At 43.1% G+C, this 23,814-nt stretch overlaps 1 protein-coding gene across 1 annotated transcript; it reads right to left on the bottom strand.

Annotated features, from left to right (window-relative positions):
* Window positions 1-3,692: 3,692 nt before the first annotated feature.
* LOC122421559 (cytochrome P450 2B4-like) lies at window positions 3,693-23,437 on the bottom strand. Its single transcript, XM_043437684.1, has 9 exons — window positions 23,265-23,437; window positions 18,556-18,718; window positions 18,317-18,466; window positions 17,441-17,601; window positions 16,818-16,994; window positions 15,458-15,599; window positions 14,100-14,287; window positions 9,753-9,894; window positions 3,693-4,695 (listed from the first exon to the last, which is right to left on the bottom strand). Exons 1-9 carry the CDS (start codon window positions 23,427-23,429, stop codon window positions 4,439-4,441), a joined length of 1,545 nt encoding a protein of 514 aa, XP_043293619.1. The 5' UTR covers window positions 23,430-23,437; the 3' UTR covers window positions 3,693-4,438.
* Window positions 23,438-23,814: the final 377 nt, after the last annotated feature.

The raw sequence follows: 23,814 nt of genomic DNA, 5'->3' as shown, positions 1-23,814 counted from the left end.
GAGAGACAATAATCAAAAATTATCTCAAGAATAATGAGAGAGACAGAGAAAAAGAGCAAAGCAAGACAAGAATTGAATCTCATCCAGTGGGGTAAGGGCTCACACAGATCCTATTTTCTTCTTTTACTGAATCACCTACAGCATTATTGCTTCAGTCAGTGTATGCTTAATTATGCTGTAGTAACAAACAATCCCAGAATCTCAATCGCTTACAAGAGCTAAGCATATTTCTTGGTCACATTTATTTTTACAGAACATCAACAAGAGATTCTACTGCACGTGTTCTTCATTTGGGGACTCAGCTGAAGAGACAGGCTCCTTTGGTGATTTGACTTGTCTAGCAACAGAGTTAAAAGAGGGATGGTGGCAGACTATGCAATGGCTCTTACAGATTTCACTCTAATAACACTCAACACTTCTGCTTGTATTCCATTGGCCAAAGTAAGTCTTATGTCCAAGCTGGACATGTGTAGCATGGGAAATATAGTCTATCTGTAGGGCATCTCAGCCCTGGGGTCCAACACAAGGAAGACAAGTCCCCTCAGCTGGTTTGAAAACCAGCAGGGCTCACCAGAGGGCTATGACTTTGCTCTTAAATAGCGTTCACGGTTGGGTTGCTTACTCCTAGTCACAGCAGTAGGTGATATGGAAAAATGCAGAAGCTATCTGGAAGATAGAATAATGGAAAGCATTCAATCAGGACAGCAATAAGAAAAACAAATTTTTTAAAAAGAGGATAGTTTAAGGTAGCTCTGGGACATCAAGCATACCAACATTCACATAACAGAGGTCCAATAAGGAGAAGAGAGAGAAAGGGGTAGAACGTCTTTGATACCATTGTAGTGAAAAACTTCCAGAAGCTGAAGAAGGAAACAGATTTCCAAGTACAGGAAGCATGGAGAGTCTCAAAGAAGATGAACCCAAAGAGATCCACACCAAGATGCATCACGGTTAAAACAGCAGAATTAAAGAATTTTCAAGGCAGCAAGAGAACACAAAGTCACAAGAGACTTTAAGACTATCAGTTGATTTTTCCGCAGATTCTTTGCAGGCCAGAAGGAAGTGACATGATATGGTCAAAGTGCTGAAAAGGAAAACACTGCAACCTAGGATACTCTGCCCAGTAAGGTTATCATTCAGAGTTGAAGGAGAGATAAAGAGTGTTGCAGACAAGCAAAAAAGTAAAAGAGTTCATCAATACTAAACTGAACTTACAAGAAGTGTTAAAGGGTCTTAAGTGAAAAAGAAAAGGTTACAACAGAGTAACTTTTTATTGGAAGTAAGAATTTGAAAGGAAGGAAAAAATCTGACTAGTAAAGGCTGTGGATCAACCACTTAAGTAAGCTAGTATTATAAAAAGGTTAGAAGACAAGATCTGTAAAATTAACTCAAACTACAATAAACAGTTAAGAGATAAACATTAACATGTAAAAATATGGCATGAAAAATGTAAAATGTGAAGGAAGGGAGTAAAAAAGGTAGAGTTTTTTTTAGACTTCAAAGGGACTTAAATGACTTAAATATAAATATTTAAGTCATTTAAAAATGTAAATATAAATAAACTTAATTATCAGTTTAAAATAAGTATATATAGATATAAGTCAACATATAGGAACTCCATGATAACAATAAATTAAAAGCCTATAATAGATACAAAAAAAAAAAACAAAAAACAAACTAGTGGAGAAGGAACTGGCAACCCACTCCAGTATTCTTGCCTGGAGAATTCCATGGGCAGAGGAGCCTGGCAGGCTACAACTCATGGGGTGGCAAAGAGCTGGACACGACTAAGCGACTAACACTTTCACTTTCTTTCCCTAAAGATATCTACAGTATCCCTAGAGCTATGACTATAAAGAAGACATACACAATTTACTTTTTAAAAAATGTGTTAGCTGTAAACATCAGATGTTTTTTCTGAGCCATTGTGTTTGACATTTAAGTTTTCTTTGGGAGTTTTCTTCCCCACATCCAGGATCTTCATCCTGGCTCAATGTCATTCAGACTGCAGCCTCTGCTTTTATTTTTGCCCATCTTATTACCACCACTCCCCCCCCCACCTACCAACCCACAGCCCTTATGAGTTTGCTTGCAGTGTAAACCTTAGGGTCTAGTGGGTGTGCCAGGAAGCCAACAGCCTGCAGTGGTTTGCAGTCCCTGCTGAAATTGCCTTTCAGCTGCCTGCTGACAAATGGCTGCTTTATGTTCATGAATGCTCCATAGGCAAGGAGCAAAAATTCTTCCAGTTCAAATATGATATTTAACTTTCAGCAAAGAAACCCAGAGCAGGAGGCCAACCTGGACTTAACACAAAGTCACAGCGCTGGAAAACATACTGGGGTAATTTCAGAAGGCAAATGAAACAAAACGGCTCCTGAACCACTTTAACATTCAAAGTAAAACACATTTTGAAACTTGTCAGGAGAAACCCAGTTGCAAGGAACTCTAAAGAGTTGTTCTGCTTCTTCTGGACAGCTTAGTGAGCTAGTTCTCCAAAATACTGGGCGAGATCCCACCCACATCACTAGTCCCAAGCAACCCACCCAGCTAGGACACTAGCTTCCTCTATTCCTAGGCTCGTGCCCCCACCCACTCACCCGAGTCTAGACAATATGCAATCTGTCACAGTAAACCCCTTTTCACCATCAATTAACTACTAATCTACTTAGTTCCCACTGTACCTGCAAATTTAAAGGTATTCTCTATCTTAACTTCAACCATTTCAACCCTGACAAAGATGAGGTGACTCTCAATTAGAAGGAAAAAACAATTCTCCTGTTTTCTAGCTCTTATTACAAGGAATCTATGAAATAAAAACTATAAAAACAAACAAACAAACAAAAAAAACAAACTAGAAAGAAAGGAATATAAGCACAACCCAAAAGAAAATCATCAAACCAAAAGGGAAGAGACTAAAAGGTGAAGAACACCTTCCTTCCATTACCTTCATAGATAGTAAAACAAAAACAGGGCATCCCTGTTCTCGAATGTTCCTAGCAGCTCCATTCACAACACCCAAAATGTGGAAGCAACCCACATGTCAATCAACTGGTGAGGGAACACACAAAATACATATTGTGTGGTATTTCCACACAATGGAATACTATTTGGCCATAAAACGAATGATGTACTGATACCTGCTACAGTATGATTCAATCCTGATAACATTAAACTAAATGAAAGACCCAGAGACAATCACTTACTGTATGATGCTATTTATATGAAATTTCCAGAATAGGTAAATTCACGTGAAAAAAAAAGCATACTAATGGTTGTTGGGGGTCAGTGGGAGGAGGGAACTGGAGACTGACATATTTTAGCAGGATGGAGTTTTCTTATGGGATGATGAAAATGTTTTGAAATAGATGGAATTGATCCTTACACAACATTATGATTGTACTAAGTGCCATTGAAATGTACACCTTAGAGGGAGGAGCTAAGATGGAGGAGGAATAGGATGGGGAGACCTCTTTCTCCCCTACAAATTCATCAAAAGAACATTAGAACGCTGAGCAAACTGCACAAAACAACTTCTGATCGCTAGCAGAGGACATCAGGCGCCCAGAAAAGCAGCCCATTGTCTTCGAAAGGAGGTAGGACAAAATATAAAAGAAATGTACACCTTAAAATAGCTGTGGTTAATGTTACAATATGCGAATTTTACCTAAAAAGAGAGACAGGCAGCACAGATAGCCATTGTCCAGAAAGAACAGAATTTTATTTTGGTTTCACTGGTTTTGGAGGATAAGATCAGAGAGGTAAGAGATATTTTGGAGTCATGCAGCGCAGAAGTTAAGGGTTGAATTAGCCATTTCAATTCAACGGAGGAGGAGGGCAGGGGTATGCACGGTAGATGGAGACAAGGGGAGGGAGGCGGGAGACCTGGTTCTGATGCTGCTGTTCTGGGTAAGCTTGGATCTAAATCTTGCCCTCCTCTGGGGCCTTAGTTACCCTAACTGTTCTAGGGATGGTGGTAACACTAAGTTATTGAAGGTAATTCTTTTTTTTTTTTTTTTAAATTTTATTTATTTGTTTGTTTTTGGCTGCACTTGGATCTTTGTTGCAGCATGTGGTGATTGGAGACTACTCTCTAATTGAGCTGCTCGAGTTTCTCATTGCGGTGGCCTCTCTTGTTGCGGAGCACACGCTCTAAAGCAAGGGCTTCAGTAGTTGTGACACACAGGCCCAGTTGCCTCGTGGCATGTGGAATCTTTCTAAATCAGGAACTGAATCTATGTCCTCTGCACTGGTTGCTGGATTCTTTACCACTGGACCACCAGGGAAGTCCAGCCCGTATTTCTTGACCCTGAAATATCCTCGGTCAACAGTGCAGGCCATCTAGGGATGAGTGGTGACTACAACAGGCTGGATGATGGAGAGACCACAAAAGGGATTTTCCACAGGAGAAAGTGGTGGAGCAGGGTGGAGCCTGCACGTATTAATTCCGGACAGGGTCAGCGGCTGGATGCAAGGACTCAGAGGACATCTGTGCCTCTTCTTGCCCTCCCTCTCCTCTGCGGGGCAGGAAGCGGACCTGGAACACAGGGGGCGCTCTCCCCAGCCCATTCTCCCTGGGCGTGAGGTCGATGTCTTCAGGGGCCTGGGGAGACCCCAAAGAGAAGTTCTGCAGCAGAGAGGTCAAGAAGAGGAAGAGCTCTGAGCGGGCCAAGCTCTCACCCAGACAGAGGCGTTTTCCTGCGGGTGTAAGGAAGGGAGTGTCATTGGAGGATAAGATCAGAGAGGTTAAGGGAGCTATTTTGGAGTCACACAACACAGAAGTTGAGGGCTGAATTAGCTACTTTAACTTGAAGAAGGAGGAGGGCAGGGGTGTGCAGAGTAGATGGTGACAAGCAAAAAGTAAAAGTTCATCAATATGAAGCTGAACTTGAGAACACTTGGTTGCCCCACTCCCCGAAACCCCAGGATATTGGCATGTTCATTTACATAGATTTACATGCGAGGTGTTCTGATCCTATTCTTGTCCTCAGTACCAATAACACCAACAACATCAGTAGGGGCTGAGAGTGGGGGCGGGCATAGGGTGAGCAGTGTTTGCACATTTCTATCTTGTATTTCAGTTCTGCCTCCTCTGGGATTATCCAGTACAGTGCCCTTCTCTGTCCCTCCTGGTACCGAGTCCTTTTATGTCTCAAGTTCTTTCATTTTTTGTGTGTCTCTGGTTAAGTATACTGTCAACTAAGCCAATTTATGAGAAAAAAAATGTGAAAACGCTGGAGAAATCTGTGGCAGTATGCTCTAGGTATGAGGACCATGAGAGAAGGGTTCAGGGGAGCTGAAACTTCTGGCCTATCCTGGAGTGGGTGGGCACCTGGCTGATCAAATATTGACCTACATCTGATCATTTGCTCTAAGCTTCTCAGTGTCCCCACTTTTCTGGCCTCCTTGACCCTCCTCCCAGCTCCTTGGTCCTGCCCACAATCAGCAGCCAACAAAGTCAGCCCCCCAGACCCAATCCCCACACCCCAACCTGTGGAGGTTCTGACTGGTCATGCCCTCGTCATGCTTATAAAGACTTGAATAGCACTCTGTCCACCTCTGCCCACATTTTTCTGACTCTCATAACACCTACTCATATCTTCCTGCATGATGAGGTTGACCACCACAAATTGTCCCATCGAGGTGGAGCCCTAAGTATCCACAGACTTCAGCACAGGCTGTGTCCACTGCAATAACCAAGGGAGAGGCCAGTATGTCCCTGGGCTGGGCTAGAGTTTCCACTATATCCTGTTGACCCGCAGTCTCATGAGAAGGAAAGGAGTCCAGAGAGCTGCCTTGTGTGTATGGCTAAGTTCACTATGTTTCATAAGTTATTCATAGATCATCTCTGGGTATATAACATCTCAGCTACATTGAACTTGGATGGGACTTTCTTAGTCCCATGAAGTGAGGGCTAAACTTATGCATGTCATGCTGTTTTCCCTGTGTCTTCCTGTTTCAGGATAGAGTCCTTGTTAACTCCTTTTTCTACATGACTGTGATGGTCTGGGATGGGCATGATCAGGAAAACAATCTTTTGGCTTTAAGTTGCTGAGATGTTCAGAAAGTTTATCACAGCTTAGCCCTGCCCTGACCTCCGTAGATCATGACTTTCTACAGGGGCTTGGGCAAGTCCCCTGAACCCTGAGCCTCTCTTTTTCCAATTCTATAAGAGAGAGAATGAGTCAACACTCAGACATCAAAGGAGAAAAGCAATTTGATCATCTTGACAGGACCTGAAAAGATTATTAATACTCAATATAACATCCTGATCAAATTTTTCAAAAAATAAAAGCTTGTTGTAAAATAGAGATTAAAAAGATCTTTTCTTAATTTCATTTAGAATTGAGAAAAATTGGGACCTTCTCTGGCAGTCCAGTGGTTAGTACTCTGCATTTTCACTGCAGGGGACACAGGTTCAATTCCCAGTCAGAGATCTAAGATCCCACAAAATGTGCATTGTGGCCAAAAAAAGAGAATAGAATTGAGAAGAATATATGGTAGGATCACTGATTCAATGGACATGAGTTTGAGCAAACTCTGGGAGATAATGAAGGGCAGGGAAGCCTGGCATGCTGCAGTTCATGGGGTCACAAAAAGTCAGACATGACTTATTGACTGAACAATGAAATATGTTAGAACAGCCATAAAATATCTGGAATAGATCATAACCATCATTAAGCTTAACAGAGAAAATAAAAATATTCTCCTTAAAGTTAGAAGTCAAGGAGAAGGAAATGGCAACCCACTCCAGTATTCTTGCCTGGAAAAGTCCATGGACAGAGGAGCCTGGCGGGCTGCAGTCCATGGGGTTACATGACTGGGCGTGTGCGCACGAGGGTGGAGGGAGATGGGTTGGTAGCAATAAAGTGGTAGAACTAAAAAAAAAAAATAAAAGAAGTCACTACTTTTACTGTCACTACTGTTACTTCACATGATTCCAGAGGTGCTGGCTCATGATATTAGGGAAAACATGTGACTTTAACACAAGAAACAGAAAAGTCAAAATATCATCATTTGCAGATGCTAACACCAATTATTTGGAAAACCCAAAAGAATGAAAAATGGTTAGTTGTAAAAGTAATATAAGGAAACTGTCTGGTTATGACAGAAATATACATTTCAAAATACCAGTGGATTTCTGATATACCTATTCTAAAAATTTAAAATACTACACCAAAAAATTGCTGTCAACTTAATCATGTCCTTTCAGAATTTATATGTTGCAGCCCTAACTTCCAACGCAATGATATTTGAAGAAAGGATATTAGAAAGTAATCGGGTTGATCTTCTCTTTTTGGCCGCCCCTCACAGCATGTGACATCTTAGCTTCCTGACCAGGGATGGAACCCATGCCTGCTGCAGTGGGAATCTGGGGTCTTAACCACTCGACCATCAGCAAAGTCTAGTTATTAGGTTTGCATGCGTGCTTGCTAAGTCACTTCCATTTTGATGGACTGTTTGCGACCTATGGACTGTAGTCTGCCAGGCTCCTCTGTCCATGGGATTCTCCAGGCAAGAATACTGGAGTGGGTTGCCATGCCCTCCTCCTAGGGATCTTCCCAACCCAAGGATCGAATCTGTCTGTGTCTTACCTCTCCTGCATTGGCAGGCAAGTTCTTTACCACTAGCACCATCTGAGAAGCCCATAAGGTTTAGATAAGCTCATTAGAAAAGTTCCTTAGGCCTCCATGAGGGAATATTATTCTTCTTTGTTTGTTTAAAAATTGTACCGTTTTGTATTCTCGCAACTTTCAACAATATGTTAGCTTTATAATCAGAAGAAAAAGCTATGAAAGAGGAGGAAAGGAAGGAAGGAATGGAGGGAGGCAAGGAGGAAGAATGCTCTCATGTGGTAAAAACAATTCCAAGGGATTGAGTTCTTATAGAAGAGGAAGTGATACCAGAACCTTCACTCTACCGCGTGAGGTCACAGCAAGACGGCTGCCGTGTGCGAGCTGGAAGACAGACCCCACGAGAACTTGACCATGCTGGCTCTCTGAGAACAGACCTCCAGCCTCCAGAAATATGAGGAGATGAATTTCTGTTGTGTAAGCCACCCAGTCTATAGCCTTTTATTATGGCAGTCTGAGCTGACAAAGAGGTTCTATCAACAATAGCAACAATCTCTTCTCATGTTTCTTAGGAATAAATCTAGCTAGAAGTATTCAAAACATAGTTTAAAAAAAATTCAACTGATATAGAGTTGATTCAAAGGAAATGTTATCTTCTTGACTGTGTGTGCTCAGTCGTGTCCAGCTGTTTGTGAGCCCACAGACTGTAGCCTGCCAGGCTCTTCTATCCATGGAGTTTCCCAGGCAAGAATACTGGAGTGGGTTACCATCTCTTCCTCCAGGGAATCTTCCCAAACAAGGAGTTGAACCTGTGTCTCCTGCATTGGCAGGCATATTCTTTACCATTGAGCCACCTGGGAAGCCCTTCTTGACTGGGCTGTCAAAGTTATTCAAATTTGTAAAGCTGTCAAAGTTATTCAATGTAAACTACAAATTCAGGTTAATCTTAATAAAAATTCCAGGGGGAGTTTTTGAGACTTTGACAAAATAATTCCAAAGGACACTTGGAAGAAAATAAAAATACGTTTAAAATAACCATAAAACTATCTATAGAAGAGGAGTAATACAGAGAGACTAGCAACTGTAAAATATTAAAACATATTTCTTGGGTAGAAATAGTCAAGCAGTATTATACAGATAGAAAGACAGATCAGTAAATGAACCAGAATTAGATCTACTCAGATTGAAATTTTTTGATATGATAAATTTCAAGTCAGTGACTAAAAGTTGAATGATCTTATAGATGATTGAATTAGGTTTTGTTGTATAGTTGCCCAGTTTTTGCGACCCCATGGCCTATAGCCCACCAGGCTCCTCTGACCTTGGGATTTCCCAGGCAAGAACATTGGAGCGAGTTGCCCTTTCCTTCTCCAGGGGATATTTCTGACCCAGGGAGCAAAACTGTGTCTCCTGCATTGGCAGGTGGATTTCTTACCACTGAACCACATGGGAAACCTGATTGAATCAGGGCACACATGCAAATCCAAGAATGAATATTCCTTAAATCTCTGTTCTTTAAGTGCCTTCTGAACCTCACACTAGTCCATGGCTTGGATTAACCATTGACAAACGAGAAATAAATCATTGAATCTTCTTTTCTTTTTACTATTCTTTCATTTTCTTACCTATTGTCTACGTATCTATCTGTGTATCCATGTATGTACCTATTTATCTACCTACTACCTATCCATCTAAACCTTTGTGTTTGTATACATACTAATAAAAGGACATCCTCTGTTATTAATAAGTCTGATTGAGTGGTAAGTTACAAGTGATTTTCAAATTGAATTTTATTCTTTCTTGCTTTGTATAAATTAGAAAAATAATGGTTATTTTAATTTTCAGAGAAAACATGGGAAATGCCTTTCCCTGATCTTAGCACATAACAGGTGCTTGGTAATGGATCATTTATTTGTCTGTTATTTTGAGTGTGCAAGTGTGTGTCTGTGCTGCCACTTTATCTCTGTCGCTGAGTCTCCATCTTCCTCCTCCATCGTACCTCATTCCTTCTTTTCCCCTTCACACTATCTTTGACTCTGTAGATGTCTTTCTCTATCCTTCAGAATTGTCATCTTTTCCCAAAAACGTTCACCTGGTGTTTGGAGTTGGATCAAGAAAGAAAGTCACACACAGAGCATGGGTGAGCAGGCACTTTCATGGGGAAGAAAGAGCATGACTTACCCATGGAGAATGGGATGAAGACTTCCGGCCTCCTGAATTTGCCCTGTGCATCCAGGAAGTGGCCAGGATAGAAGGCATTTGGCTTCTCAAAGTGGCGTGGGTCTTGGAGGGCAGAGCTCAGAATGGGGTACACGGTAATGCCCTAAGAGGATGTTAAAAACAAGTGGAACCATCAGTTCATCACTTCAGTTGCTCAGTGGTGTCTGACTCTTTGCAACCCCATGGATGTCAGGGCCTCCCTGTCCATCACCAACTCCAGAGTTTACTCAAACTCATCTCCATTGAGTTGGTGATTCTTTCCAAACATCTCATCTTCTGTCGTCCCCTTCTCCTCCCGCCCTCAATCTTTCCCAGCATCAAGGTCTTTTCCAATAAGTCAGCTCTTCACATCAGGTGGCCAAGGGGAGTTTCAGCTTCTAATATCAGTCCTTCCAATGAACACTCAGGACTGATTTCCCTTAGGATGGACTGGTTGGATGACCTTGCAGTCCAAGGGTCTCTCAAGAGTCTTCTCCAACACCACAGTTCAAAAGCATCAATTCTTTGGTGCTCAGCTTTCTTTATAGTCCAACTCCCACATCCATACATGACTACTGGAAAAACTGTACCTTTGACTAGACAGACCTTTGTGGGCAAAGTAATGTCTCTGATTTTTAATATGCTGTCTATGTTGGTCATAGCTTTTCTTCCAAAGAGCAAGTGTCTTTTAACTTCATGGCTGCAGTCACCATCTGCAGTGATTTTGGAGCCCAGAAAAATAAAGTTTGCCACTGTTTCCCCATCTATTTGCCATGAAGTGATGGGACCAGACGCCATGATCTTAGTTTTCTGAATGTTGAGCTTTAAGCCAACTTTTTCACTCTCCTCTTTCACTTTCATCAAGAGGCTCTTTAGTTCTTCTTCACTTTCTGCCATAAGGGTGGTGTCATCTGTATAACTGAGGTTATTGATATTTCTCCCAGCAATCTTGATTGCAGCTTGTGCTTCATCCAGCCCAGCATTCCTCATGATATATTCTGCATATAAGTTAAATAAGCGGGGTGACAATATACAGCCTTGATGTACTCCTTTTCTTATTTGGAACCAGTCTGTTGTTCTATGTCCAGTTCTAACTGTTGCTTCCTAAACTGCATACAGATTTCTCAAGAGGCAGGTCAGGTGGTCTGGTATTTCCATCTCTTTCAGAATTTTCCAGTTTGTTGTGATCCACACAGTCAAAGGCTTTGGCGTAGTCAATAAAGCAGAAATAGATGTTTTTCCGGAACTCTCTTGCTTTTTTGATGATCCAGTGGATGTTGGCAATTTAATCTCTGGTTCCTCTGCCTTTTCTAAAACCAGCTTGAACATCTGGAAGTTCACGGTTCATGTATTGTTGAAGCCTGGCTTGGAGAATTTTGAGCATTACTTTGCTAGTGTGTGAGATGAGTGCAATTGTATGGTAGTTTGAGCATTCTTTGGCATTGCCTTTCTATGGGATTTGGATGAAAACTGACCTTTTCCAGTCCCGTGGCCACTGCTGGGTTTTCCCAATTTGCTGGCATATTGAGTGCAGCACTTTCAAGGCATCATCTTTTAGGATTTGAAAGAGTTCAACTGGAATTCTATCACCTCCACTAGCTTTGTTCATAGAGAAGCTTCCTAAGGCCCACTTGACTTCACATTCCAGGATGTCTGGCTCCAGGTGAGTGATCACACCATCATGATTATCTGTGTCATGAAGATCTTTTTTGTACAGTTCTTCTGTGTATTCTTGCCACCTCTTCTTAATATCTTCTGCTTCTGTTAGGTGCATACCATTTCTGTCCTTTATTGTACCCATCTTTGCTTGAAATGTTCCCTTGGTATCTCTACTTTTCTTGAAGAGATCTCTAGTCGTTCCCATTCTATTGTTTTCCTCTATTTCTTTGCACTGATCACTGAGGGAGGTTTTCTTATCTCTCCTTGCTATTCTTTGGAACTCTGCATTCAAATGGGTATATCTTTCCTTTTCTCCTTTGCTTTTGGCTTCTCTTCTTTTCACAACTATTTGTAAGGCCTCCTCAGACAGCCATTTTGCCTTTTTGCATTTCTTTTTCTTGGGATTGGTCTTGATCCCTGTCTCCCGTACAATGTCACAAACCTCCATCCATACTTCTTCAGGCACTCTGTCTACCAGATCCAGTCACTTAAATCTATTTCTCACTTCCACTGTGTATTCTTTAGGGATTTGACTTAGGTCATACCAGAATGGTCTAGTGGTTTTCCCTACTTTCTTCAATTTAAGTCTGAATTTGGCAATAAGGGGTTCATGATCTGAGCCACAGTCAGTTCCTTGTCTTGTTTTTGCTGACTATATAGAGCTTCTCCATCTTTGACTGCAAAGAATATAATCAATCTGATTTCGGTGTTGACCATCTGGTGATGTCCATGTGTAGAGTCTTCTCTTGTGTTGTTGGAAGAGGGTGTTTGCTGTGACCAGTGCGTTCTCTTGGCAAAACTCTATTAGCCTTTGCCCTTCTTCATTCTGTACTCCAAAGCCAAATTTGCCTGTTACTCCAGGTGTTTCTTGACTTCCTACTTTTGCGTTCCAGTCCCCTATAATGAAAAGGACATCTTTTTGGGGTGTTAGTTCTAGAAGGTCTTGTAGGTCTTTATAGAACCATTCAACTTCAGCTTCTTCAGCATTGCTGGTTGGGGCATAGGCTTGCATTATCGTGATATTGAATGGTTTGCCTTGGAAATGAACAGAGATCATTCTGTCGTTTTTGAGATTGCATCCAAGTACTGCATTTCAGACCCTTTTGTTGGCCATGAAGGCTACTCCATTTCTTCTAAGGGATTCTTGCCCACAGTAGTAGATATAATGGTCATCTGAGTCAAATTCACCCATTCCAGTCCATTTTAGTTCGCTGATTCCTAAAATGTCGACATTCACTCTTGCCATCTCCTGTTTGACCACTTCCAATTTGCCTTGATTCATGGACCTAACATTCCAGGTTCCTATGCAATATTGCTCTTTACAACATCAGACCTTGCTTCCATCACCAGTCACATCCACAACTGGGTGTTGTTTTTGCTTTGGCTCTGTCTCTTCATTCTTTTGGGGGTTATTTCTCTACTGATCTTCAGCAGCATATTGGGCACCTACTGACCAGGGGAGTTCATCTAACAGTGTTCTATCTTTTTGCCTTTTCATAGTGTTTATTGGGCTCTCAAGGCAAGAATACTGAAGTGATTTGCCATTCCCTTCTCCAGTGGACCTCATTTTGTCAGAACTCTCCACCATGACCCATCCATCTTTGGTGGCCCTAGATGGCGTGGCTCATAGTTTCATTGCGTTAGACAAGGCTGTGGTCCATGTGATTAGACTGGTTACTTTTCTGTGATTGTAGTTTCAGGGCTGTCTGCCCTCTAATGCCCTCTCCCAGCGCATACTATCTTACCGGGGTTTCTGTGACCCTGAACCCAAATGACCATTAACAAAGAGTGGCTGAATCTATTATGGTGACTCCACAGCTGATTATGAGCTTCATCCACTGTGCGGCTCTATAGTTGGTGGCAGGAATGTTGAAATGACTCTCCCCCATTTGGTTGCTAGTGTCCCATCCCTCCAGGTATCCTCACCAACCACCCTGATCCCTCATCCCCAAGACCCTTTGGTCTACTTTATGATCCATCAACTAAAAGGTTCACATCTGACTCAGCAGAGCCCTATAAAGAGCTGCTCCAAGACTGGGGCCAGAATATAACCTGATGGGTGCTGTTCATTGGGTGATTCAAAACTCTGGAAATCACCTCTAGGTACACCTATACTCAGCAATGTAAGCTACCATGTATACACACACACAAAAATAAGTTATAACCATAGGCATTGACCTGAACAATATATCCACAGCAAACTGTCATATTAGAAAAAGAAAGGCACACTCACACACACACACACACACACACACACACACACACACACACACACAAATTGAAAACTGTGCTAGATGCACAGAAAGACAAGGTCACTCAGTTGCAAAGTGACTGTCACAGTATGAGCCAATTGTTGTGTGTATGGATATATATAAACACATGGGTTCATATAAACATTAAGAAGAAATGATTTTAAAAGGATTTAAAAAGCCAACTCTATAACAAGCTTCAAAAGTATATTCTACTTTCTCCAGCAAACCTAATATCTTGTAAAGGTAATAAATATGACTGAACAAAAGAAAGAAGACTTCAGTATATTTCTAAAATCTCTTCTCTTCCATAGAAATCTGGAAATGAAAATTCTTATCATAGTCCAACAACCAGATATGAACCATAGGATTGGAGGCAGACAGCACCTACAATCAAGATTTGTGACCCTGCTGGTCTCACCTTAGGGAGGTAATATCCGCGGAAGTGAGTGTCCTTGATGACAGAGTGGGAGACACCAACAGGGACTAGGTCACTGAATCTCTGAATCTCGTGGATGACGGCATCTGTATAAGGCATTTTTGGCCGATCTTCCAGAGCTGGGAGACGGTGTGCACCAATCACTCTGTCGATTTCTGCCTGGACTTTCTCTGAGAACAGTTCAGGTGGGAGGAGGTTATGTCAGTAAATGCCCATAATAGTGGACTCAACCAAGTGACCTGAAAATGACCTGCAGACTGATGAGAGGGTCTTGTAAATTCTTCTCTAAGATGTTGGGTTATCATTCCTCTCAATGAAAGCATCAAAAAAGATATCAGAAGCTTGTTTGTAGAGAAGTCTTGTCTGACATTTCTACTCTAGTTATGACAGGGGGTAACTTGGGTAAGGACGGGTGGGTGGAAATTCATTCAACACTTAACGGTGCTTTTTGCTTTTCCAACTAAAAATGAGTTCTAGATGAAACTGGTGTCATCGCCTTTTGTCTCACTCATGTGCTATGTGATTTTAGATAAGTCATTCCCTCAGGCTGGCCTTAAATTCATCCCTATGAAAGAATGGAGTCTGATGAGGTGAGAGGATCTCCAAGTCTGATCTGCAGACCATCAGCTGAGAACCAATGGAGGGGCTTTTTAATTAGTTGTAAATTGGCCATTTCCTTCTCCATGTAAATTGCAATATATGTGAAAAAGTCAAATTCTTAGTCCACGGAAAAGAGTAGTTGGCGAGAATCCTGTACTTTAGTAGACAGCAAAATGCACTGCAAAAGGTAATGCTTTACATCAGGAGCATTCTTTGCAAACCACCAGGCACCTTACCATCTCTCAGGGCAGATTGCAAAACACTTCATAAGTACAAACATGTCTACTCCAGACGGTGCTTGCCTGCATGAAAAATTCTTTGTAAAGTAAATCCTAAAGTGCTTTGTCAACTTTAAAGAGCTTTGTCCCTAGCAAACTTTTATTACAAGTTACAAGTGCCTGTGTGCTGTGCTTAGTTGCTCAGTCACGTATGACTCCTTGCAATCCCATGGACTATAGCCCACCAGACTCCTCTGTCCATGGGGATTCTCCAGGCAAGAATATTGGAGTGGGTTGCCATGCCCTCTTCCAGGGGATCTTCCCAGCGCAGGGTTCCAACCCAGGTCTCTTGCAGGAGGATTCTTTCCCAGCTGAACTACTAGGGAAGCCCTCTAGGGGTGATTTTTTTTTTCCCCAGATCGCTCAGGACAGAAGTTATCTGTCTTAGCCTGTCAGCCTTTCAGCATGGCCTTAGAGATCCTCATTCCTCCCCGGCCTCCACCTCCCATATGCCCAGCTCACCTAAGACATCAGGGTTCTTAAGGAGGAGTAGAAACCCAAAGCAGAGTGTGGAGCTGGAGGTCTCTGTACCAGCAAAAAACAGTGAGAGCACCGTGTGAACGAGATTCTGCTGGCGAAACTCACTCTCAGGATCTGAGCGCTCCTAGAGATGGGGATGGGTGATTCATAACATTTCCCTCTGCAGAAATTCCCAGTTTGTGAATCTTCTTATCTCCCTACCAACACCACCTTCCTCTGTGCCAGTTATTCTTTTTCTTGAACCTTTTTTTTTTTTCTAATCAAGGCCAAAAAGCTACCAAAAGGGTGAGTTCCAGAGTGAAAGTGCCTGGACTTCAAATTCGGACCTTAACATTTACCATCAGCGTGTATTTGGGCAAGGAATATAACCTCTTGGTGCCTTAGCACATCCTCATGGAGTTATTTTGATAATGTATGATAAGATCAATGAAAGTTAAAGGTTAATTTGTTGATGTCATTGCTGTTGTTGATTCTCTCTGTCCTTGGGTGTCATTGCACTTCTGATTGGCCTTTGTAGCTGACATTCCAGGGATATTGCTGAAGATATTTAACAACTAGTAGGCACTTGCCAGAACAGACATTGGTCTCAGTCAGTTAAAACAGATGTGGGCTTCTGACTAATCAGAACAAACTCAGTTCTGTGCCTGTCAGAATTGGGGGAAGGAGTGAGATCCATCTCAGAGTAAGCTTACTGGGCTACATGTTAACTCTTTGGTCTTAATTTCTTTAAAAGCATTCCAGAAGGAAGGCTTGGAGAGGATTACGAAGGAGTAGAGGGGAGGGATTGCACCATGGACTGCTTGCTAATCCTTAGGGAAGTGTTTAAATATTTAAAGAACACATACATCCCACACAAAGATACTAGCTCAATGTCAGTAGTGTGTCCATCACTCTCTTTCTGGCTCCCCTGGGGCAGCCATTGCCTCGTCCATATTTAACAACTGGTATGGCTCTTGCCAGACCAATCAGAACAGACGTTGGCCTGCACCAATCAAAACAGACATTGGTCTCTATCTATCTGAATATACATGGAGCTTGACCAATCAGAACAGACTTGACTCTGTCACAACTGGGGGAAGGAGTGAGCTGTGTCTCAGAGAAAGCTTACTGGACATATGTTAACTGCTTAGTTACCATCTCTTTAAAGGCTGTTGGGAGGAAGGCTTGGGGAGGCATAGGAAAAAATGGAGGATTGTGGACCTTGGCTTTCTTGCTAATCCTTAGAGAACTACTTCAACATTTAAAGAACAGGTACATCGCACCCAAAGATATTAGTTCAATGCCAGTACGGTTTCCTTCGCTCTGCTTCCCACCCCCAACGCCCATCTGGGACAGGTCTTGCCTTGTCCATGCGAAGCAGGAAGGAATCAATGAAGTCCTTAGGGCCACTGGGATCCAGCATCTTCTGGTGCCTCTCCACGTTCTCAGTGATAAAATCTTTCACTTCTTGAAGCATGCTGTACAAGCGGGTGTGTGTGCCAGGAAAGTATTTCAAGATGCCCGGGAAGATTTCAAACACCTACAGGGCAGCAGACAAGGCGCAGAACCCATTGTATTCACTGGGCTGGTGCTGTGGGTGCTGGTGTTCTGATCTGCACACGCAGCAACATCTAAAGGGCATCGTTCACCCTGTGGACTTGGAGGGTGTGCCTCCCAACAGAGTGCACGCCCGCACACTCATACACACGCACACATGCACACACACACACACACACACACACACACACACACACAGTGGTGCATGGACCTCTGCACCCAGCTCCAGTCACTCTCACATCTACTGAGGTTCCTTCTCTGGAAGCCCGTCCTTGTCCAAGGCCTGATTCTGACCCCCGAACTGACGGATGGCCTCACCTGGGCGGGTCACTAAACCTTCCATGTTTAGTGTTCAGGACAGAAAGTATCTGATCTTTTCCTGGGGTCCACCACCCTGATTGCTGGCCCACTATGCGGTTGATAACTTACCTGGGTATAGAAGGAGCAGAGAATGATGAAGATTTCATTAAGTAAATGTAGCAGCCGTAATAGTCTAGGGTCTTGGTAATTAAAGCGCTCACCAAAGACAATGGAGCAGATTATGTTGGCGCTGATAGAGTTAAAGAGGAAATGAGGATCCAGGTAGGCCCCTGAGGAGAGAGGTCTGTCAGGGGGAGGGGTCCCCTGCACAGTCCTTCTGGTTGGCTCTGATCTGACTGGTGCCATCTCATCCTGGCTGGTGCCATCTCATGCTAGCTTCTTAGATTAGTTTCTTTGTCTTTCTCTTGGCTGACTGGGTTTTCACTGGGTATCTAAGATTTTCTTTCTGAAAGTCTTCACCTCTGAGTCTCTTGCTGCTTTTCTTGGTCTGTGTCTTGGGCTGACTTTTTCTGGACTTTCTCTGGTCTTTTCATTCACTCTTTCTTTCAGACTCACTCCTTCTTCTCTGTTCTCTTGCCACATCTTGTAGCCCCTCTCCTTAACCTCATTGACATTCTGTGTCCCTGACTTTAATAACTCCCTACTCCCTTTACTTTTTTCTTTCACTTTTCCTTGCAGTTTCTGTTCCTAGATTTATTGTGTCACCTTCTCCATATCTGTCTTGCTTTTGCTGTGTTTCTCTCTGTCTATACTCTCTGTGCTTCTGTCTACTTTCTCTGCCTCTCCCTCTCTTTGCTAGTCTCTCTCTCTGTTTTTCCTCATTCTCTTTCTCTTTTTCTGTCTCTATCTCCTTCTCCTCTCTTTATCTGAACCTGTTTCTGCCTCTCTCTGTCTTTGTCCCTGGATCTCTCTTTATCAGTCATATGCCCTCTCCCTCTCTCTCTCACCCCATCTCATCCCCACCTCTACCCAGCTTGCACTCACCCTGGGATTTCCGAAGCTCCTCCACCAGACACTGAGCCTCCTTCTTGATTCGTTCCTCAATAGTCCGCTTCCCCATCCCAAAGTCTTTCATGGTGGTCACAGAGAATTGCCGTAGAACCTTCCATGACTTTCCATTGGCAAAGACCACACCTGATGGTGGGGCATGGAAGGAAGGTTGAGAAGACACATGGGATAGTCCTTCCTCCTCTCCCTAATCCTCACCCTCGTCCCCCACTCACCTGTTCCCTGGAAGACAGGGTCAAGGATGGCGATGTGCCCTCGGCCAGAGAACGCCTCAGCCTGATCCACCAGGGCCTCCCTCATCGCCTCATACCCCCACAGGATGACGGCAGGCCGAGACCCCAGGTAGACAGTAAAGACATCCCCGTATTTCTCCCGTAGCTGTAGGGGCAAAGTCCAGGTCTCACTCTCTGACTCAAGAGAAGGATCGCCACCTCACCCCTGGATCACACCTCCCAGTTAGCCTACCCTGAAGGCTACAGCCCCATCAGGGAAGAGCAAAGACTGGAACTCTATGGTCTCCTCTGTACCTCACATATATCACCTGACTCCAAGCATCTGCCTCTGTTGACTTTACCCTGAGTTCTCCCAGCTTTGCTTTCAAGAATTACAGAGGGCATGGTCCTAAGTTGGCAGAGGAATAGGACAAGGAGACCACTTTCTCCCCGACAAGTTCATCAAAAGAACATTTGAATGCTGAGCGAATTCCACAAAACAATTTCTGAATGCTGGCAGAGGATATCAGGCACCCAGAAAGCCAGCCCATTGTCTTTGAAAGGAGGTAGGACAAAATATAAAAGATAAAAAGAGAGACAAAAGAGTTAGGGACAGAGACCCATCCTGGGAAGGGAGTCTTAAAAGAGGAGAAGCTTCCAAACATCAGGAAACCCTCTCACCGGCAGGTCTGTGGGGAGTATTGGAATCTCAGAGGGCAACATAACCAGGAGGAAAAATAAATAAATAAATAAAACCCACAGATTATGTGACTCCCAGCAACTCCCAGCAGAGAAGGAGCCCAGACACTAGCATCCACCACCAGCAAGCAGGGGCTGAACAGGGAGGCGTGGGCTGCTTTGCTTAGGGTAAGGACTGGGCCTGAAAGCCCCAAGGGCAATCTGAGAGAGCTAATGTGAGATAGCAACCCAAACTGTGGGATAGCCAGAGAGAGGAGGAGGGGGAGAAGGAGAGAGAGAGAGAGAGGGAGAGAGAGAGAGAACTATCCCACAAAAAGCCCGGCAGCCAGAGCCGGAAAGGGGCAATCTCAGTCCCAGAGATGGCATCCTCCTCTACCAAACTGCGAGCAGGCTCCCAGTTGCTAACCAAGACTTCCTGGGATTCTGGATGGTTGACATCCACCAGGAGGGTCGCAGCCAGAGATCAGCTCCCCAGAAGAGACACACAGTACACCTGAGATGGCGTGCCTGCTGCGTACCCAGGAGACTGAGTGGCTGGCATGGGGGAGGCAATAAGAGACACCCACTACCTGGGGAGAGTGCGCTCACCAAGCACCTGGTCCCTGAGCTGCTCGGACCTGGGAAGGGCACAAAACGCAGGCCCAACCGAGTCTGTGCCTTTGTGGAGTATCTGAGAACCTGAACCTGAGTGGCTTAGACCTGGGAAATCCACACAACCAAGGGCCCACTTTAGACAGTTCCCCTGCAGAGCAACCTGGAGCCTGAGCAGTGTAGACTGGGAAAGCACACACACCGTGAGCGGGGGCAAACCCAGTGTGGCTGAGACACTGCGAGCACTCCCCACACATGCCAGTGATATTTGTTTGCAGTGTTCCTCCCTATCCACAGCACAACTGAACAAGTGAGCCTAAATAAGTGACCACCTTTGCCCCCTTGTGTCAGGGCAGAAATAAGACACTGAAGAGACCTGCAAACAGAAGAAGCCAAAATAAACAGAGGGAACCGCTTTGGAAGTGACAGGTGCAACAGATGAAAACCCTGTAGTTAGCACCGGCTACACTGGAAGGGGCCTATAGATCTTGAGAAGTGTAAGCTGAAACAAAGAACTATCTGAAACTGAACTAACCCCACACTGTCTACAACAGCTCCAGAGAAATTCCTAGATATATTTTTACTATTATAATTTTTTAAATTTTTTTAAATTAAAAAAATGTTAAGTCCTCTATTACTCCTTTAATTTTCATTTTTATAACCTATTATTACCTTGCAAAAAAAAAAAGGACCCTATTTTTGAAGCAAACTTCATTTATATTTTTAATAATTTTTTTGATTTTTTTTTTAATATTGCATTTTCTAGAGTCTAACCTCTACTCTGGATTTTTAATCTTTGCTTTTTGGCATTTGTCATAAATTTTGTACCTTTAAGAATCCAATCTTCAGTACCCATTTTTACTTAGGACTGTGATTAACGGCTTGATTACTCTCTTCCCCTTTTGACTCTCAATGGTATTTTTCAGAGAACTAGAACAAATAATTTCACAATTTGTATGGAAATACAAAAAACCTCGAATAGCCAAAGCAATCTTGAGAAAGAAGAATGGAACTGGAGGAATCAACCTGCCTGACTTCAGGCTCTACTACAAAGCTACAGTCATCAAGACAGCATGGTACTGGCACAAAGACAGAAATATAGATCAAAGGAACAAAATAGAAAGCCCAGAGATAAATCCACACACCCATGGACACCTTATTTTTGACAAAAGAGGCAAGAATATACAATAGAGAAAAGGCAATCTCTTTAACAAGTGGTGCTGGGAAAACTGGTCAACCACTTGTAAAAGAATGAAACTAGAACACTTTCTAACAGCATACACAAAAATAAACTCAAAATGGATTAAAGATCTAAATGTAAGACCAGAAACTATAAAACTCCTAGAGGAAAACACAGGCAAAGCACTTTCCGACATAAATCACAGCAGGATCCTCTATGACCCACCTCCCAGAATATTGGAAATAAAAGCAAAAATAAACAAATGGGACCTAATTAAACTTAAAAGCTTTCACACAACGAAGGAAACTATAAGCAAGGTGAAAAGACAGCCTTTAGAATGGGAGAAAATAATAGCAAACAAAGCAACTTACAAAGAGTTAATCTCAAAAATATACAAGCAGCTCGTGCAGCTCAATTCCACAAAAATAAATGACCCAATCAAAAAATGGGCCAAAGAACTAAACAGACATTTCTCCAAAGAAGACATACAGATAGTTAATAAACACATGAAAAGATGCTCAACATCACTCATTATCAGAGAAATGCAAATCAAAACCACAATGAGGTACCATCTCACACGGGTCAGAATGGCTGCTATCCAGAAATCTACAAACAGTAAATGCTGGAGAGGATGTGGAGAAAAGGGAACCCGCTTTCATTGTTGGTGGGAATGCAAACTAGTACAGCCACTATGGAGAACAGTGTGGAGATTCCTTAAAAAACTGGAAATAGAACTGCCATACGACCCAGCAATCCCACTGCTGGGCATACACACTGAGGAAACCAGAATTGAAAGAGACATGTGTACCCCAATGTTCATCGCAGCACTGTTTATAATAGCCAGGACATGGAAGCAACCTAGATGCCCATCAGCAGACGAATGGATAAGGAAGCTGTGGTATGTATACACAATGGAAGATTACTCAGCTATTCAAAAGAATATATTTGAATCAGTTCTAATGTGGATGAAACTGGAGCCTATTATACAGAGTGAAGTAAGTCAGAAAGAAAAACACCAATACAGTATACTAATGCATATATATGGAATTTAGAAATATGGTAATGATAACCCTATATGCGAGACAGCAAAAGAGACACAGATGTATAGAACAGTCTTTTGGACTCCACGGGAGAAGGCGAGGGTGGGATGATCCGAGAGAATAGCACTGAAACGTGTGTATTATCATATGTGAAACAGATTGCCAGTCTAGGTTTGATGCATGAGACAGGGTGCTCAGGGCTGATGCACTGGGATGACCCAGAGGGATGGGATTGGGAGGGAGGTGGGAGAGGGTTCATTATGGAGAACGTATGTACACCCATGGCTGATTCATGTCAATGTATGGCAAAAACGACTACAATATTGTAAAGTAATTAGCCTCCAATTAAAATAAATAAATGTTTTAAAATGAAAAAAAAAAAAAAAAATGAATTACAGAGACTCCCCCACATCCAAGTTATAAAATCTCTCCCTCCCAACCCACACAGTGTCACAGCTCAAAGTCTCACATCTATTTGAATGTCTCTCTCCAAAGGAACCCTCCTACACTGCTGGTAAGAATGTAAATTGGTCTAGCCAGTATGGGGAACAGTATGGATGTTCTTCTGAAAACTATAAAGATAGTTGCCTTATGACCCAGGAATCCCACTCTTGAGCTTATATCCAAAGAAAATCATAAGTTGAAAAGATACATGCCCCCCAGTGTTTACTGCAGCACTGTCTACAATAGCCAGGACATGGAGGCAACCTAAATGCCCATAGATAGAGGAGTGGGTAAAAAAGAAGTGGTACATATATACAATGGTATATTACTCAGCCATAAAAATCAATGAAGTAATGCCATTTTCAACAACATAGATGGACCTCGAAACTGTCATCCTGAGCAAAGTAAGTCAGACACAGAAAGACAAATACATGGTGTCACATATACATTGAATCTTTAAAATAATGGTACAAACAGACTTGTTTACAAAAGAGAAGTTGAGTCACAGATCTAGAAAACAAACTTACAGTTACCTAGTAGGGAAAGGGAGTGTGATAAATTGGGGAATTTGGATTAACATATATACACTACTATATATAAAATGAAAGTGTTAGTCACTCTGTTGTGTCCAACTCTTTGTGATCTCGTGGAGTGTAGCCAGCCAGGCTCTGTCCATGGAAATCTCCAGACAAGAATACTGGAGTGGGTAGCCAATCCCTTATTTAATGATTCCACCCCCTTTGTCCTTTCCATCTCACCGCCTGGAAAGACTTGAGGAGGCCCTTCTGGTCCATTTGCAAGACATTCCCCAGGAAGGGCAGAGGCCAGGGTCCAGGAGGGAGGCGGCCCCAGGAGGCAGGGTGGCCCCATAAGAGCAGGAGGCCAGTGAAGATAATGAGGAGCAGGATGGCGGAGAGAGCCATGGTCTGGGCCTGCCTTCGATCCCGCTGGCCCTCTTAAAGGTAGCTTACTCTGTTGTTTGTTATTTTGCCCTATGGGTGGGGAAGGTGTGCCAGGATCCTCCCTTGGCAGAGCTCCTGCTAACTCTCCAGAGACAACAGGGAGCCCAAAGGACCAGGTGCTGCAGAGGCCATGATGTTTATCATCTGTGGATCCCAAGCAGCTTCCGATAAGCCCTTGTGGGTTGGAGCTGTCTTGGTGGGTGATTTCCTTGAACAGAGAGCATGTCCCCCAAGGAAGAGGAGTGATGTCAGCTCCAGGAACTTGTGGAGGCTGTGTTTAGTGTTGGCACCACAAGGGCAGCTCTCAGACAGTTTTATCAGGGAGTGGCATTGCATCATGAGAGAT

Source organism: Cervus canadensis, chromosome 18 (assembly GCF_019320065.1).
Source record: "Cervus canadensis isolate Bull #8, Minnesota chromosome 18, ASM1932006v1, whole genome shotgun sequence".
In the NCBI taxonomy this organism is placed as follows: Eukaryota; Metazoa; Chordata; class Mammalia; order Artiodactyla; family Cervidae; genus Cervus; species Cervus canadensis.
This window is presented reverse-complemented; position numbering and strand designations above follow the sequence as displayed.